This window comes from Solanum tuberosum, unplaced genomic scaffold, assembly GCF_000226075.1.
Source record: "Solanum tuberosum cultivar DM 1-3 516 R44 unplaced genomic scaffold, SolTub_3.0 scf00208, whole genome shotgun sequence".
Lineage (NCBI taxonomy): Eukaryota > Viridiplantae > Streptophyta > Magnoliopsida > Solanales > Solanaceae > Solanum > Solanum tuberosum.
The window spans coordinates 316,293-333,566 of NW_006239132.1; the positions used below are offsets into that span (position 1 = coordinate 316,293).

At 27.8% G+C, this 17,274-nt stretch overlaps 2 protein-coding genes across 2 annotated transcripts; both read left to right on the top strand.

The window, feature by feature from the left end:
* Positions 1 to 228: 228 nt before the first annotated feature.
* Positions 229 to 1,054, top strand: LOC107062189 (uncharacterized mitochondrial protein AtMg00810-like). The gene is made up of 2 exons (XM_015312546.1): positions 229 to 828; positions 926 to 1,054. Exons 1-2 carry the CDS (start codon positions 229 to 231, stop codon positions 1,052 to 1,054), a joined length of 729 nt encoding a protein of 242 aa, XP_015168032.1.
* A 10,106-nt stretch (positions 1,055 to 11,160) lies between these two features.
* On the top strand, positions 11,161 to 15,679 carry LOC102604544 (uncharacterized). The gene is made up of 7 exons (XM_006355717.2): positions 11,161 to 11,584; positions 13,056 to 13,127; positions 13,211 to 13,278; positions 14,226 to 14,373; positions 14,460 to 14,543; positions 14,881 to 14,976; positions 15,337 to 15,679. The coding sequence occupies exons 1-7, from the start codon at positions 11,261 to 11,263 to the stop codon at positions 15,340 to 15,342; spliced, it is 798 nt and encodes a 265-aa protein (XP_006355779.1). The 5' UTR covers positions 11,161 to 11,260; the 3' UTR covers positions 15,343 to 15,679.
* The last annotated feature ends 1,595 nt before the right edge of the window (positions 15,680 to 17,274 follow it).

Sequence of the window (17,274 nt, forward strand, 5' to 3'; positions counted from 1 at the left end):
GTATTCCCAAAAAGGGTTAAAGGTCGGTCAAAATTGGGTGTCAACATGGAGATATTATTGTCACAGGAAGTAATCCATCTCATGTCTCAGTGTTGGTTCTCCAACTTGGTAAGGAGTTTGCTATGAAAGATCTTGGCCCTTTACACTTCTTTCTAAGAGTTGAGGTGAAGTATTTCGAAGAAGTAATTCACTTGAATCAAAGCAAGTATGTTGCTGGCCAAGACAGAGATGACTTTGTCCAAGGCTGTAGCCACTCATTTGGCTCAGAAGCATGGTTTGCATGAAGTTGTGGGAAGTCTTATAGATGCCTCCTTGTACAGAATGATAGTAGGGAGCCTTCAGTATTTGACCCTCACAAGACTTGATATCACTCATGCTGTGAATTTAGCAAGCCAGTTTATGCAAAGCCCAAACACTGAACATCTTCAAGGGGTAAAAAGGAGGTACATCAAAGGTACTCTACACTTTGGACTCAAAATTATAACACAGTCTCCATATAGGTTGTATGGCTCCTCAGATGCTGATTGGGGTGGTTGTACCACCACTAGAAGATCAACTACAGGCTATAGCATCTACCTAGGTGCAAATTGTATCTCTTGGACCTCCAAGAAACAGACTACAGTAGCCCGATCAAATGATGAAGCTGAGTATAGAGCACTAGCTTCCACTGCTGCAGAAATGACTTGGATTTTGTATCTTCTTCATGACCTTGGAGTGTTCCTTCGATCTATTCCTACGTTGTACTGTGATAACATGAGTGCCTTGTACATGACGGTTAATCCAGTTATGCATGCTCGAACCAAACATGTTAAAATGGACTATCATTTTGTTCGTGAGAAAGTGGCCAGGGGATAACTTCTTACTCAGTTTGTGAAGTCTAAGGATCAGCTAGCTGATATTCATAGCAAAACCTTAACAAAAACAGGTTTTCTCTGGTTTTCGCAGCAAGCTAGGAGTTACAGTTCCTCCACTCACTAGCTTGAGGGGAAATGTTAAAGGAAGCTTGAAGACTGATGGAACATGTCGAAGGAACAGGTTCATCGAAGCAGGCTGACGAGTTAGAGTTAGAGTCATACTAGGATGAGACTACTAAATCCTAAGTTATGTACAACTAAGCTACTGTATATTGCAGGAGTTGACTAGGATAAGGTATTTGAGTTATAATACAATACTACTCATGTAAATAATTGTGTTGTGGTAGGTTTCCTAGTATAACTAGAATAAGACTCTTCTCCTATATAAGGAGCTTGTAACTCAATATTATAATTATCAATACAATTCTTGATTTCTCTAATCCTAGACGTGAGATTTCTACATACCTAGAATATGAAGTTAAATTAAAAATTCTTTCTTTTCTTTAATCAAATTCAAAAAATTATCTCCAAAATCCCAAATTCAAGAGCTAAAATATAATGTTGTTATAATTTTGAACTCCGACTTTTATAAGGTACAATTCCTTATAGTGAGACTCACACATTTTTAAAAATTATAAATAAATAAAAATTACTAATTAATTCTTAATTTTTAAACTGTAATCAATATTGTTTTCTTTCAAAAATAATAAATTTTAATGGTAAACTAGAAAAAACAAATTAAAATTAATTCTTTCTAAATTTTGTAAATTGACAAAAACTCCTTTTGTTTAGTTTTGCTTGCTCACTTTCAACTTTATTTAGTTTTATTTGTCCACTTTTAACTTTACACGCTCCTTAAAAAATAATGATTAATATGTTTGTTTTTTTACCACAATACTTATATTAATTGATGTATAATCTTAGATCTTGAAATAATTTGGGGAATAAGTACTAGGGTAAAATAATAATAATATATTTTTCTAAGCAAATACCTATATTTAGTAAATTAACAAAACAAAATAAACACAGAAAGTCTTTTGAAATGAACATGTTTAATAATATTAACAACTAATATGTGATCGAGGGAGTATTATTAAAATCATCGATGACTATATTATTATATATAATTACCTGCCAGCTACAAGTAGACACGTAGTATATTTTAGTCTATTTTTTAATACAGCATTGTACTTATATAATTGATCTTATCTATATCCAATTGACACTTGACAGCCAACTTCAGGTATGTATATATTTTTATTAAATAAATATATGTATATTTTTTTTTATTAAATAAATGAAAGAGGGATATGCAGTTTTAAAATATGAGAACGTGAATTATTTAAAATTAGTAAGATGTTTGGTTTATTATACTTTTAACAATTAAATAATTAGGTATAAATCCTCATGAATTATCCATTAATTAGACAGTTTCCTGTCTTCCCTGCTCAGTATAGGCTGTCTTAATTAATTTGAATGCATGTATATACTCTTTTGTCCTATATTAATTGTCATGTTTCACTTCATAATATATAAATTTTAATTAAAATTTTATAATATATTTTTCACAAATTAACACTAAAAAGTTACAATTTAATTCAATTTAGCTTTAAAATAATTTAAACTGAGTTTTACAAAAAACATGACAACTAATTTAAAATCCAGAAAATATCAATTTGTTAATGAGATAAACCTTTTTTCTTATTCATTCTTCATCAAGTCAACAATAATAATTAGCTAATTCTTTCTTGTAATAATATTTCATTATCATGAATTTATTTTTAATTTTTAGTCAATATTGATTCCATCTCAAAGCACATCACAGTCTGTTATCAAATTAGCTACTTTTTAAATTAGATCATAGTGATATAATTCAGATTATCTAAAAGTTCGAGCTTTGAGGAATGAAGAACTTTTCAATAATGTGAGGCAAGTTCGACTGAAAAATAAAGAATTTTTTAGTAATGTGTTGTTTATTCCATTAAACGAGCCTTGATGACACAAATTCAAATTAATATAGTAACAAGTTTCAAATGTGGAGAAAGAAAAAAATATCTAAAGTTATCAATTACTAATATTTAATTTTACTTTACCTAAAAAAATGGAAGAGCTGTCCAAACATTAAGTATTGATAATGGATAACAATTCAACAACATTAGTTTATGGACCACAAAAAATGGTGCCAAAGAAAGGAACTTATATAGCACGATATAAATTATTAGGTATATTTGGTATAAAATTGTAACCAACTTGGATTTACACAATCAATAGGCCACATCACACATAACAAAAAGAATCAAAAACCAAAATAATGTCCTCATACGAATTGCATTTTCCTTCAATTAGGGGACCATATATAAAACTTGTTTGAACATGATTTTATATCATAACTTGAATTTAGTAATTTGAAATTGGGTTGATTCGAAGTTGATTTTTTTTTTATATATAATTTGAATTTTTAAGTTGTATTTTTTTTATATAAATATAAAAACCTCACAAATTGTGAAAATTGAAAATCATCAAAACTTCACCAACTCTTATACAGTCTTATCAGATGAGCAAATCATAGTTTATAAACATGGTATCGAAATATCTTAAGGCGTCGCACACTAATAAAAAGTCACTATTATTCCATTGGAATTTCCTACTGAAAAAATGTTCAATGGCTATTTTCACAGATTTTTTGATTGAATCGGGAAGAAAAGAAAAAATAAATGCTTTTAGTGTTTTCAAATGAAAAATTAAAAAGCTTCCTAGTTTTTAGTGACAAACTATTTTTCATCATGTGTGTTTTTTTCCAGTTAGCTGATTCGTTAGGAAATGGACAAAAAAATATGTTTTATAACACATATTTCTCATTGATTCGCGATGGAAAAAATCTCTGTTTCTAGTAGTGGCAGTAATAATTCACATATCGTGACGTTCATTTATAAGTAAATGCTTGAGATTACATGTTATTATAAACTTTCAAATACACTACTTTACAAAGTATAAAAAATCATGAATAATAGTAATAACTAATTGTTCTTTAATACAACACTTTTACTGGCACAAAAAAATTATTCACGTCAAGCATGAGTCATTTTCTTAAAACAAAAGTTAGTTGCATTATTATTCTTGATTTTCGAAAGTAAATTGAAAGTGATCAACTTAATATTTTACAATTCAAATTTTGATATTAAAAAAATGAAATAACTACAAACTACACTTTATCTCATATTAATATAATAAAAATTAAATATAAAATATTAATAAAAAATTCATATAATTTAATTTTCAAAAAATAAAACATGAAAAACACATAAAAGTACAATCTCACTTGGGGTGTTCATGGTTCGATTTGGATCGATTATTGGTCAAAATCAAAACCAAACCAATATAGCCGGCTTTTAAATTTTTAAAACCAAACCAAATGAAAAAAAATCGTCGGTTTGGTTCGGATTTTTTTCGGTTTGAAAGTACTAAATTTGTTGAGGAAATAAGCATCTCGATAGAAACAGACACCTAATATATGAACAATCCACATAAAAGCTATTGCGGATTAAATTAAGCAATACTAGAGTTATTATTACACAAACAAAATGATTCAACCAAGAGAAAGTATGATTATGTGATGTAAGGTAGAGTAGGTAAAACTAAAGTAATGGATTTTTCATAGACTTGGTCTTAGAATTTTAATGTCTGGGTTAAAATTTAAGTGTTGAGCTTGAGAAAATGGTAAAGTTAGAGAGTTAAGTTAATTAAAATTTAACAAAATATTTGTATTTTATTTATAAATAATATATAAATAATTATAAAATTTATACATATAATTTCTCGATTCGATTTGATTATTTTTTCTGTTTTTTTTTTTAAATTTAAAACCAAACCTAATCAAACACACTAAATATCGATTTGATTCAAATTCCTATTCGACTTGATTTATTAATCATAACCATGAACAACCCTAAATCTCACCATCAAGAGCAAGACAATTACTGGCTTTAGCAAGTAGCCATTAGTGACAATGACAATTTATTGATTTAAGTTAGGAAGGAAATTTAGAAGTTTAGTTTTTTTTTTTTTTTGCAAGTTCTAGTACTTTATTCTGTTAAAAAAATAATAATGAAAGTGGTATTTGATGTCTAAAGGGATAAGGTGGACTCAATCATGTGAAAAGGACCAAACATGAATCTTCACTAGAATGCCTTTTTCACTTTTCGTACCGAATTAATAATCTGTTTGATCAAGTTTTAAATGATAAAATATATTATTTATATATTTTAAAAAATACTTCTTTTATGAAGTTAAGATGTTTCGCTAAGCTGTTTAGATTTTAAAAAATTATGTGTGTTTGAATTATAATGGAAGCTATTTTTAAAAGTTAAAAGATACTCACTTTTTAGAAACTCTTGGAATTATGATCAAGTACAACATTCTGTTTTAATATTGTTAAAACTAAAAAGAAATTATTTAAAATGATTAATTAAATATAAATTGTTTCTCTTCAAAAACACTTTCTTAAAATATGTAAATTTTAGAAACTTGACTTCAATAATCTTCGAAACGCCTCTTCACTCCGCATAATACTTCTGACTACTTTAAAATATTTGAAGCAATTTTTGTATTATTTTAATTTTTTTCAAGTCATGTTAAATTAAATCCGGATCCAATAACTTTGTCTTGTCCGATTCAAATGTTCAGGCTATCTAATTAGAGAACGATATATTCTTCCATTATAAAGCCTCATATGGTGTTATTTGAATGCTATTTTAGTATTTTGTGTAAACTCTGCTAAGGAAAATTGAGACGAATTTATGCTCAAATGATAATGCACGTGAATTTATAATTTTTTTTGTAAAACTAGATATTTTCAATATACATTTTTCAAAATAGATCTTATTGTTTGTTTCTACCATACTTTAACAAGATAAAATAGTGCACTTAATTGAATGTTAGTAATTATTTTACCCAAAGGAATACTGATCAACTCTCAAAACTACCTTTTTCCTTTTCCTTTTCTTTTTCTTTTTAATGATGGACCATACTTCAAAAATCTTAGATCTGTTTAAAACAAATGGTTATCCATTAACCTCCAAAGTCAATTGCACATGATTTGAACATGTACTTTAGGATCTTAAAAGTCCACTTAGACAACCCATAGATGTAAACTTGTGTTAAACTCAAGCTATTTACCCATAGCCTTTGGCACAACCAACCAAAAGTGAGATGTGAATTGTGTATATACCCTAATGAACAATAAAAATGGGCACAATTTTGCTCTTTCGAATATAAATATAGGTCAATTTTTTCAAATATTAAGTAGTTTAAATGGATAGGGAGTGAGCAAAAATAGTTAATTTATTCACGATTACTGGGGTAATTCTATCAAGAGTTTATAATGATTCTTTCCCACTTTCACTCTTGAATGAGCATGCTCTCAATCAAACCTCCTAGCCTCTAGTGTTATATTTTACTTATTGACAGTTCAAACCTTGTGATCGATACATTGGTAAACATTTACTTGTAAAAGTTAAGAAAGATTGTAGTCCCACATATGCAAAATTTTATCGGATATAGATGTCCATTTAAACGAGTTGGTTGGCCAATGTTTGCACCACTATAGCAAATGGATGTCGCTCAATTGATATATATGTCAAGCTACTCATAGACTTACGACTAAGATATATGCTACTACACGTATTTTTTTCAAGTGATACAAAATAGTAACATCTTAATCATTAAATAACTCAAACTATTTAAATTGCCTGAGATACAAGTTTTTCTGTTTAAATATGTACTGTGAATTGCGATGTTCTGAATAAATCTTACAATATCTCATATAGATTATGTCTCTAAATATGTATAACTTTAAATATTGTATAACTTCTAGAGTTAGAAACGTAGAGAAATATATGTTCTCCAAAAAACTATCAGTGGCAAAATAGAAAATTCAATTGGTCCTTTCACACACCACATATAATAAGAACTTAATTATGAGTATATGTGTGTTTAAAATTAACCAAAAGAATCAACTAAATTTAATGAAGGAATACACTCATATTTAATTTAAGATTATGAAATTCAAAAATATTTTTTTATTTTTAAAATTTTATATTTAATTAAATTAAGATACTCAAATAAGAACCAAGAGACTATATTGATATATACTATTTTTTTAAATTCAATTCGAAAAGAAACAAAATATAGTATTCTCAAAATCTTCATCATTCTTTTATTTTTAAATTCAAAGCAATCAAATATTATGTCACATGTTCAAAAGATTCTTGTTGTTTGTTTCATAATTGACCTTCAATTATAAGTGAATGTACTTTTCACTGTCACAAAGGCAAACCCCCATACTGATCTTCTTCCATATATATGATTGTTTATATCAACCGTTTGTATATGTGATATAAAATTATAATTATTAAAAAATATTTATTATTTTAAGTTTCATAAAAAAAGACACATATTTAGTGTGAAAAGATTATTTGTATCATGTAAATGACTATATATATATATATATATATTAAAAATTATTACTATGATTAACTAGAGGATCTTTATAAAATTATTTGTACTTTAAAAGTTTATAATTTCAAATATTTATTTATAAATAAACATGTAGATATATAGTTTATTAATGCGGTATCTTAAATACTCTTCAAAATATGATTTGCCCATTTGATATGCTTTTATAATAAATTTAAAACAATTTTTAATACTTTTCAAAACTTAAAAATTTATATTTATGAGAAAAAAATAACTTAAAAAAATCTTAATAACATGTCAAAAAGAACGCGTGGCTCATTGAGTTAAAGAGGATATTAAAATAATTATAAATATAATATAGGAAAATTGATTTCGTAAGTTATATATATATATATAAATCTTTTTTTTTCCAAAGTAATTTATCATACTTTCTTTAGTATTTTGTCTGTTATTCTTTTTTTCCACACTATTTTACCTTGAGTCAATGTTCTATTGAGAACATTATCTATATCTCTAATATATTTATAACAACTACATATAATATTCTTTCCAATTATCACTTATAAAAATACGTACATTAAATATGCTATTGTTACTCCCTTTGTCCACTTTTATTTGTCATGTTGCATTTTTCGAAAGTCAATTTGACTAATTTCTAAAATTAAATTAAATTACACTAATTCGATATTTTAAATAAAAATTTAGCTATTAAAAAACTATATGAAAAGTACTATTGCAATTTTTTTGCATATCAATATGATGAAAAATTATATCGTAAAATATTAGTCAAAGTTTTTATAATTTGACTCTAAGAAATAAAACTATGACAATTAAAAATAGACGGATGTAATATATTATTTCACCTTAATATTTATTTACATTAGGTTGTATTAAATTTCATATGGTAAAAATAGTACTACATAAAAAGCTCTCAACACGAGAAGATAGGCAACCAACCAGCACTAAAGAACATAGAACACTTAGATATGTTGCACAATGCATAGATATTTTTATATTACACTAGTTGGACATTATAGTATTTATTAATTATTACTCACTCTAATTTTATATTTCCTTTATTATATATTAACCGAATTCTTAAGATTTTTTTATTGTTCAAAATCATTAAAGACATAAATAAATTGTTAAGCGTATCATATAAGAAAGATAATTAAAAATATATTATATATTTTATTCTTTCCAAATTTTTGTAAATTAAAAGTAGAAATAATTATTTTTTGGATTTAAAAATAGTTGATAACCTCATTAAAAAGATGAATAATTTTGAGAAAAAATACCTAATATATTTTTTTATTTTGAAAAAAATATTTAATTTAAATCATAAAAAACTGTTAACAATTTATTTATATTGGATTAGAGGAAGTACTATGTTATGTGATTACTTGAGGATATTGTTAATTAATTCATGTGAATATTATATAATATCTAGAATTTGTTTTACTTTTAAATAACAAAAAGAGAGATTTAAGGAGCGATTGTTCTATAACAAAGTATTCGAATTACAAATTTACTTTAATAAGCTCCCCTCATAAAAAATAAAAAAAAAACTCATAGCAGTAATTTATATGTTTATTTTAAAATAAGATTTGATTTATAGAAGATTTTTTTAATGAAATTGAAGAATGCAGTTGTACTTTCCGAAATAAACCTTTATTTTAAAAAGTAAACATGATTATAAAGTTTTGAAACTGAATGGAGTTGTATTTCAAATTTAGCAAATTTTTCAAAATCTATTTTTTCAATTTTATTTTTATAAATTTTTAAATAAAGTGCTCTCTTATTTATCTTAAATATGTAATTGCTTCTAATTTTACATAACTTAGTTTATGTTTCGTTTTACTTCACTCTTTTATATATATATTATTATTCTTATAATTAAAGTTAGATTTCCAAATATGCCCTTGGTGGGTTCTAAAGCAAAAGCTGATCATGGGATATTTTATCCATTAGTGGACCCATTTCAAAGGAGCATTTACGGTTGCCTCTTCACACATAACTCCTTCAGTCCCCATTTGATTTTAGTTTCAAATTTCCAGAGTTAAATAAATTAAAAAATATTTAAATTATTAATTACACTTCATTTATTTTTTTAGTTTATATTAATGAATTATTGTTTTTATATAGTTTAAGAAAAAATTCAAGAGGATTATTGTCCCTGCCCCCTCATCCTTCCATATTTATGCTTCATTAATGATATTTTTAATTATTTTATATTCTTAGAATTTAAAAAAATAATAGTGAAAAATAACTTTTAAATTATGTCCTAAAATATTTTCTTAATGAGTGTGTCACATTAAATTCTGGCCAAATTTTATGATCATTTAATATTATCCTTCATAATTTACTTAATATGAACTTGAGAAGTATATTTTAATATACCTTTTAAATATGTGAATTGTTTATAGGAGAAAATTCATCTCTATATTTAAATTCATCATCAAAATTATTTTTTCCATCTTAAAAGGTTTTTATTTACAAGTCTTTTAATAAAATATTAATTGAAAAAAGTGTTTGATTATTTCTTTCTTATTTATTTATGTCTTAAGATATAATATCTCTTTGTTGAATATTTACTTTTTTTATATAAAATAATTAAGGCGTTTATTGTCATTAAAAAAAGTTAAATAAAATTAACTAGTTTGGCTTAAACTTTTAAAATTATATTTATATATCTTTAAGTTTGTATTATCATTTTATAATGAACACGTTTCGTTAAAAAATAACCTTATAACATAGTAATTGATAACAACAAAATAACAATATCAGCAAGAGCATTACATTAATTGCATACTTACACTTGTCACTGATTCAGGATGAATTATAACTCATTAAAAACAAATTGTTCTTTTTTCTCAATCTTGTTATTAGTTATTAATATAGTAATTCCGTAGATAAATATTAGTTGGAACTAATAAATGATGAGTATTTTTAAAAATATAAAATATAAAGTTTGGGGTAATTTTTTAATTTTTAAAAATTCTCAAATATTAGAACCTGACCAAATACTATTATTTTCTAGTACGTATTTGGAAACTTGAGATATTTGAGAAATATATTTGTCAAGTAATGTTAGTGGCCAAACACCATTTTCCAAATATATTTGTTGCCAAACGGGTCCTTCGTAAATATTTTAGTATATTTGATATGTCTTTGATTTCTAATCTCAAGATGTAAATGTCTTTTTTTACTCCCTATGTTCTTTTTTAATTGTCATGATAAGATTTGACACAATTATTAAGAAAAACTAATAAAAAGAATTGTTTGATCAATATATTTCTTATTAATAATTCTTTAAATTTTTATCTATATATATACCTCTTAATTCTAGAATAACTAATGTTAAGAGCAAAATTGGAAAAATAATTAATATTCTCTTAATTATTTAAATTAACAATTATTTTAGAATAAATGTCTTTAATATACATGACAACTAAAAAAAAGAAATTATCTTTTTAAATTTCGTACCACATTAAAATAAAAATAAAAATTAAGGCGTTTAATTATGAATTTTTCCCCACTTTCTTCTAGAGTTGGAACATTTGACCATAAAATTTTGATTACACTTTTTTGAGGAAATTCTCAGAAATTTCAAATCAAAGATAACATAAAGTTATTATCACTCCAAATTACTCATAAATATTTTTTTTTAAAAATAACTTTAATTTATTTTATATCTAAATATTATAAAAATAAAAATATTTTTAATCTTCACAATATAAAATAAAGAAGGTCCTATCTCGTAAATTCCACAAAATATCAAAAACTCCACCTTTTTAATCCACCATTCCCCCACTTCTTTTTTTCTCTCTCCTTCTTCTTGCTCTGTTTTTTTCCATTTCTCTCTGTACATTGTTTTCTCCTTTAGAGAGAGAGAAAAAAATTGTTTCTCTTTTAGAGAGAGAGAAACAAAAATGGTGAATGAGTTTATGGTTTGTGTTGATAGGATCATAATAGCAACAACATGTTTTGGAGATTCATCAGTTACTAATGGTGTTGGTGGGAGAGAAACCCTTTTGACTAGTGATGCTGTAAATGTCAATTCTACTGTTGAAATCATCAATTTAAGAAAAACCCATCAAGAAAAAATTAGTATTAGTACTAGTAGTTGTGTTGGTGATGGTGGAGAAGGTTCTTCAAAGGGTATTAGTAGTAGTGTTAGAGAGTGTAGGATTTGTCAAGAAGAAGATGAAGAAACTGATATGGAAGCTCCTTGTGCCTGTAATGGCACTCTCAAAGTACACCCATTTCCCCTCTTTTTATGATTTGCTTTAATTTTACTTCAATTTTTTTGTTTTAATCTGTTTGGTTTGGTTGTAGATTTTGAGTTGTGTTTTTTGAGGTGCATTTTTCTTTGAAATTTTATGAGTGAAAGAGTATATTTAAGACTGGTCTTACTCCATTTTTTTGAAACTTGAAAATATTTGAAGATAAATTTTCAAAATCAATGGCGGAACTCTGTAAAGTTTCAGTTTTTTCTACCGTTTTAAATTTGTTTTCTTAGGTTGGCTAAGGAAATGTGTGTCAGTATTTCTTATCTTTTTTTCCTTTTTTGTTTAATGGGGTTGTTCTAAGTTAATTTTTTTTTTGTTAATATGTTTCTTAGATGTTTGAATTATATTTTTTTGGTTAAAAGTTTGAGTTTTGCTATCACTTGTTTTTTACTTTAGCTTAGGAAATGTGTTTTGATTGTTAATGGATACAAAAATTTTCTTTTGTTTCTTTCATTGTGTTGTTAGTCTTTCTGCAATATAAAAATGAAAGATTGATGCTTTTGATTGTACAAATTTTTTCTTATAATATAAAAGAGTCATAAATTCACATAAAAACTTTTTGCCAAAACCAACTTTTTGTAAAGTTTAACAAAAAAAAAAGGTTCCATGAGAAGACTGAGTTGGGAGTTGAACATTTTTAAGTTCCCAGAAAGTTTTGGTTTTTGTGCAATTTTTTTTTATTCTTCCTTCACATGATGAATGCCTTGTGACTTTTTTTTGTTCTTTTCTGGAAAAAATCAATAAGTATGCTTGCTTGGTCACCAAACTTTTTCCATTTTCATTAAATGTGGATTTTGAATATTCTACCTTTCTTGAACAGGAAATTTTACCTGCAGCTGAAAATATGCACCAAATAATTAAATGCATGACATGACAATAGTCTTTTGATCAAAAGTCTATTGTCTTATTTGTGACCCTTTATGATTAAAAATACTACTGTTATATGTCAGTTATACTGGGATTTTATTTTCACATTTATGGGAATTTATGTTATAATTGATGATGGTATTCAAATGTCAAAATGTTTGAGTAAATGATGGTTCAGTTATTCTGAATACCCTGTCTTCATGGATTGAGTAAATGTTAGTATTGAATTGGATCATAAGGTCTTATGCCCTTTTGGACTGGCTAAAGTTTTTTGCAAGCTATGTTGGTTGGACTCTTTAGAAATGCTGACGGATGCGTGTCGGATCCTTGGAAAGTAATCCATTCTTGGAGGATCCAACATGGGTGCCACACCCTTTTTGGAGAGTCCAAGCAAACATAGTTTGCAAGCATAGTGCTACTAAATTTGCTTTCGTTTTATGCTCAATTCTTATGTTCACATTGAATTAGTAGAGTTTGTTAATGCTGCAGTTTCACCTCAAGATTTCACAAGGTACTATTAGATTAAAAAGCTGAGTATTGATATTCTGTCATCTATTGGACTTTGCAGTTTGCTCATAGGAAATGTATTCAGAAATGGTGCAACAAAAAAGGTGACATCACCTGCGAAATCTGTAATAAGGTTGGTAGCTTTTAAGCACCTGCTTTTAGTGGAATATTTCTCTAGTCTCAAGTGATGTTGATTTGTTATTTTTGTTCTATCAGGTGTTTTCACCGAACTACACCCTTCCACCGGCAAGAAGCAACCCTGATGTAATGGCAATTGATATCAGGTATGTGCTTCAGGTTGTTAGTTGTATAGTACTTGGCGTTTGCTTTCAAACAATACCTTGTAAAAAAACCTTTTTTCTGTGTATGACATCTTTAGAAGTGCTGGTTCATTGAAACTTGCTGTTTAAGTTGTGACAATGGAAGTAGGGACAAATTGCTTGATATGTTTATCTACTTCTGTATTCTGGGTCAATTGGTTAGTAAATAAGAATCAGTTGTAAGTTTGCATAATTGGCAACCTTAAAGAAAGAAAAGAAATGGAGTACTAAAATACAAGACTCGGAAGACTTTTGTTGGCACCTTAAATAGATGCTTGACATCAGTTCTCTTGCCTGCTTAATGTCTTAACACTGCTAAACATGAGAGTGGCTTAGTTCCGCTTCATCTATACCTTGTCTTAAGGTTTATGATCATGATCTAGTTTCTTTTCGGAATATGTTAAATAATATCATCTGGTCTTTTTAATTCTCTTTGCCCACAGAGGCGTATGATACATGAGTGCCCCATAGGTGTCATCAATCATTTTTGAACATATAGGAGTTGTTTCTGTTCTAAGCTCTCCTTGAGCAAGTTCTTTACCTTGATAGGCCAATTTAGTTGTTTGCGTGAAAATGATGTCATTGCAATGACTTTGTTTTGAAGTTGAGTAGATAACAAGCTTTCAAGAGATCTATTTTGGGATACCGATCCTTTTGAATTGTGATTTGGAACTCAGATTAGATCTTGTTGCATACCTTTTAATGCCATCATGTGCGGAAATCTTTATAAGATTGCAGATAGGTTTCAACGGAACCTAGCATTTGGGACATGATCCAACTACACTAATGTTATTATATATAAAATATCAAATGTCAAGTTTCCAGCACCCAACCTAAACTGTAAATACTCTGTTTTCCGATTGACTTTTCAATCTTTCTGACCTTTTTCTTCTTCGGTTTGTTTAAATCAGGCAAGCATGGGGACCAGGCATGGATATTAGAAATCCTCATTTTCTGGCTTTTGCTGCTGCTGAGCGTCAATTCCTGCAATCAGAGTACGATGATTATGCCATTGCTAGCAGTGGGAGTCTAGCATGTTTCCGCTATGTTGCAATCATTGTATGTATAAGCTGTGTAATGCTTCTATGATACAGTCATTCTGTAAGCAATTCATTATTGAAGGTGGTTGTCTTCTATTAATGCAGTTGATGCTACTCTTGCTGATACGCCAAACCTTGATGGTCACAAGGGACTTTGCAATGGTGCAGGACCCATCTACATTTTTCAATGTAAGTCGGAATCATTGTTCATTCAATATATCTTGTCTTCTAAGATAGTTCGGCAAGGAGGACTGAAGTCAAATGCTGTTCATTCTTTCACTATCATGTACTCTCGTTGTTTGCATCATTGAGTATGATTAGGAAGTGTACTGCATCGTATCAGCAATTAGCATGACAGTTTACACCACGGTTCTGAGGTTTAATTTGTTCATTATGGATGCATGTACTATTCTTGTGTAGACAACTTTTGTTTATTTTTCATATATAAACAGCCACACTTGCACTGACACTCTAGTATATTTAGCTGCCAATTATTTTAACTTGAAGCATGTCTTGTGAACTTCAGTTTCAGATTTCACTTCTTCAGCTGGCGGCTTTCCTCCTCCCTTGTTATGTAATGGCTCGGACATGGTACATGATACAATGCCGAAGGAGGAGGCAGGTATGTTCACCTAACTGGTTATCCTAATCATTCTCTTTCCTTGCGCATTCTGCCCTTCAATTTTGTGTACTTTTTTAAGTCCATGATTGGCTAAATATGAAGCAACCATTAATCTGTAATTAACCTGAGAACTAAAATTGGTACCTTGGCAACTTTTGCTGCTATGATTACCAGAAAATATATCATAAGCCTTGATACAACAACAACAACATATGATGTTAGTAAATAATGAATGACATAGGCCCTTAGTTACTGTTACTTGATGTCTAAGGGTCCCTTGTTCCCTATCTCCGTTTTCATGTTAGAACTGCAGAGTGAAAGTTCTTTAGCTTTATCTTACATATGCACGGTTCATTTCAGGGTTAAGATGGACAATGCTTGGTAGCATGATCTTTTGCAGCCTTTGTCGTCTCTTATGGGGGCGAATGCTGCTGTACATCAACCTTCTCTTTCGAAAGATTATCTGTATCTATCTTCCCGAGGTGCAAACGTTTAGTTAGCTCTTCGAGCTCTACATATAAGCTCTTCCTTAGTCTCTCTCCTTGGCCGTGAACTCGGAAGCAAATGTAAATGTGAGGATTTGAGTTCACAGGCTGTTTTTTTTTTATCACCTTTCTTCTGTAATCTCAGTTTTATTGGATGTCATTAAAACAATTGACAATCCATATGAAATTTCTAATGGAACAAGAAGTTTTCTGCATTTTGTTGAGGGTAGGTAACATGCTTCACTATATCATAAGTTTATTATTGTTGACTTGGTATACTTTTTGCATAATTCTCAAATATATAAATTTATAAGCTTATTATACAATTTCACAAACAAAATTAAGAAGTTTGACTCTTGAGATTCGAAATGTGTAACATAACTGAGATGGGAATACATGTTTGATCTAGGGAGGCTACAACTTCTAACAAAGAAATTAGGGTTGTATAATAGCTAGTTGGAGTTATGTATGTATTAGTTATACATGAATTAATTATGAGGAAGTCTATGTATTATTTCATGCAAGTTTAGTTATCCATCATTTTGTATAAAATAATGTATAAATTTTGAATTTCAAAATTTATTTGAGTTTCTAAATTGCAAATTATATATCATATTATTTTTTATCTAATAAAAGAATGTTACACCTTTTGATCATTTTACTTGCCATGTTTTATTTTTGCACATTTCTTAAGAAAAAAACATTAATTAGAGGATAGTTTGACTAAATTATTCGTATTTATCGCTCCTATCAATTTAATTCTTCTCTGAAATGAAAACAAACAACTAATTATATCTTTATTTATTAAGTTGAGAGCTCCTAACGTTCATTTTTACTTGTCAACATTTGAACTTGAAACATCTATTAATAGAAAAATAATTATTTTTTCTTGATATTTTAAGAGTGTCAAGTAAAAATAAAAATTTATTTTTGAAATAAGGGACAAATAAAAGTGAACAGAAGTCGTATTTTAGATCATCGGTTTTTAGTAGGGACGACAAATACTATTACTTCTATTCTAATTTATGTGATATAATTTAATTTAGTACGATATTTAAAAAATATGAGAAGATTTTGCAATGTTCCAAAAATACCCTTAAAATAAAAAATTTAAAAAAATGAGTACACCTTCGTAAACTTCATTCTTTTTGGGACTAACTAAAAAAAAATAATATTATACGAATTAGAATTATTTTTCCACTTATGTAGAATCTAATACACAAATAATTTATCTACTCATCAGCTACTAACAACCCCTTATTTTTTTGTAAATTAAACTAGAAAAGCATATGTTATCATTAACTAGTTCAGGATTCAAAATTAGATTTAAGATTGAAATCAAATTAATCTTTCTACCACTAGAGACTTATTTATGTAAAAAATCGCTTTTTAGATATTCAAGCAAATCCAGACAATTTATGTCTTTTCTTTGCTTATTATAGTGAGAGATAAAAATCAATTTACGTTTGTTTTGGCACTACATTTCATCATTTTTATTTTATGATTTTCTCTAAAGAAAAGATAAAGCACATTCCATGAAACTGTTTGCAACAAATTTTAATGTATGGAAAATAAATAAACCATACAAATAAAATATGAAGAAACATGAATATTTTATTGATAATAGTGCGGGTACAATTCTATTTCTCCCTTGATTCTACTCTCCTAAGATTTATCCATGATCCGAGGGCCATTAGTGGCGTATTTCTCGAACTAGGATGATTTAGACTTGGCCTCTATATGAATATTCCATGACTTTTGTGGAATATTTGAGATCTTGATCTTTAAAAATACCCAAGAGTTTATGGGATAT

Excerpts from the sequence above, each read along its gene's own strand:
- LOC107062189 (XM_015312546.1), top strand. The coding sequence starts at position 229 with ATGACTTTGTCCAAGGCTGTAGCCACTCATTTGGCTCAGAAGCATGGT. Across the intron at positions 829-925 it reads TTAAAATGGACTATCATTTT|GTTTTCTCTGGTTTTCGCAG; the intron begins GTTCGTGAGAAA and ends TAACAAAAACAG.
- LOC102604544 (XM_006355717.2), top strand. The coding sequence starts at position 11,261 with ATGGTGAATGAGTTTATGGTTTGTGTTGATAGGATCATAATAGCAACA. Across the intron at positions 13,279-14,225 it reads GTAATGGCAATTGATATCAG|GCAAGCATGGGGACCAGGCA; the intron begins GTATGTGCTTCA and ends TGTTTAAATCAG. Across the intron at positions 14,544-14,880 it reads ACCCATCTACATTTTTCAAT|TTTCAGATTTCACTTCTTCA; the intron begins GTAAGTCGGAAT and ends TGTGAACTTCAG.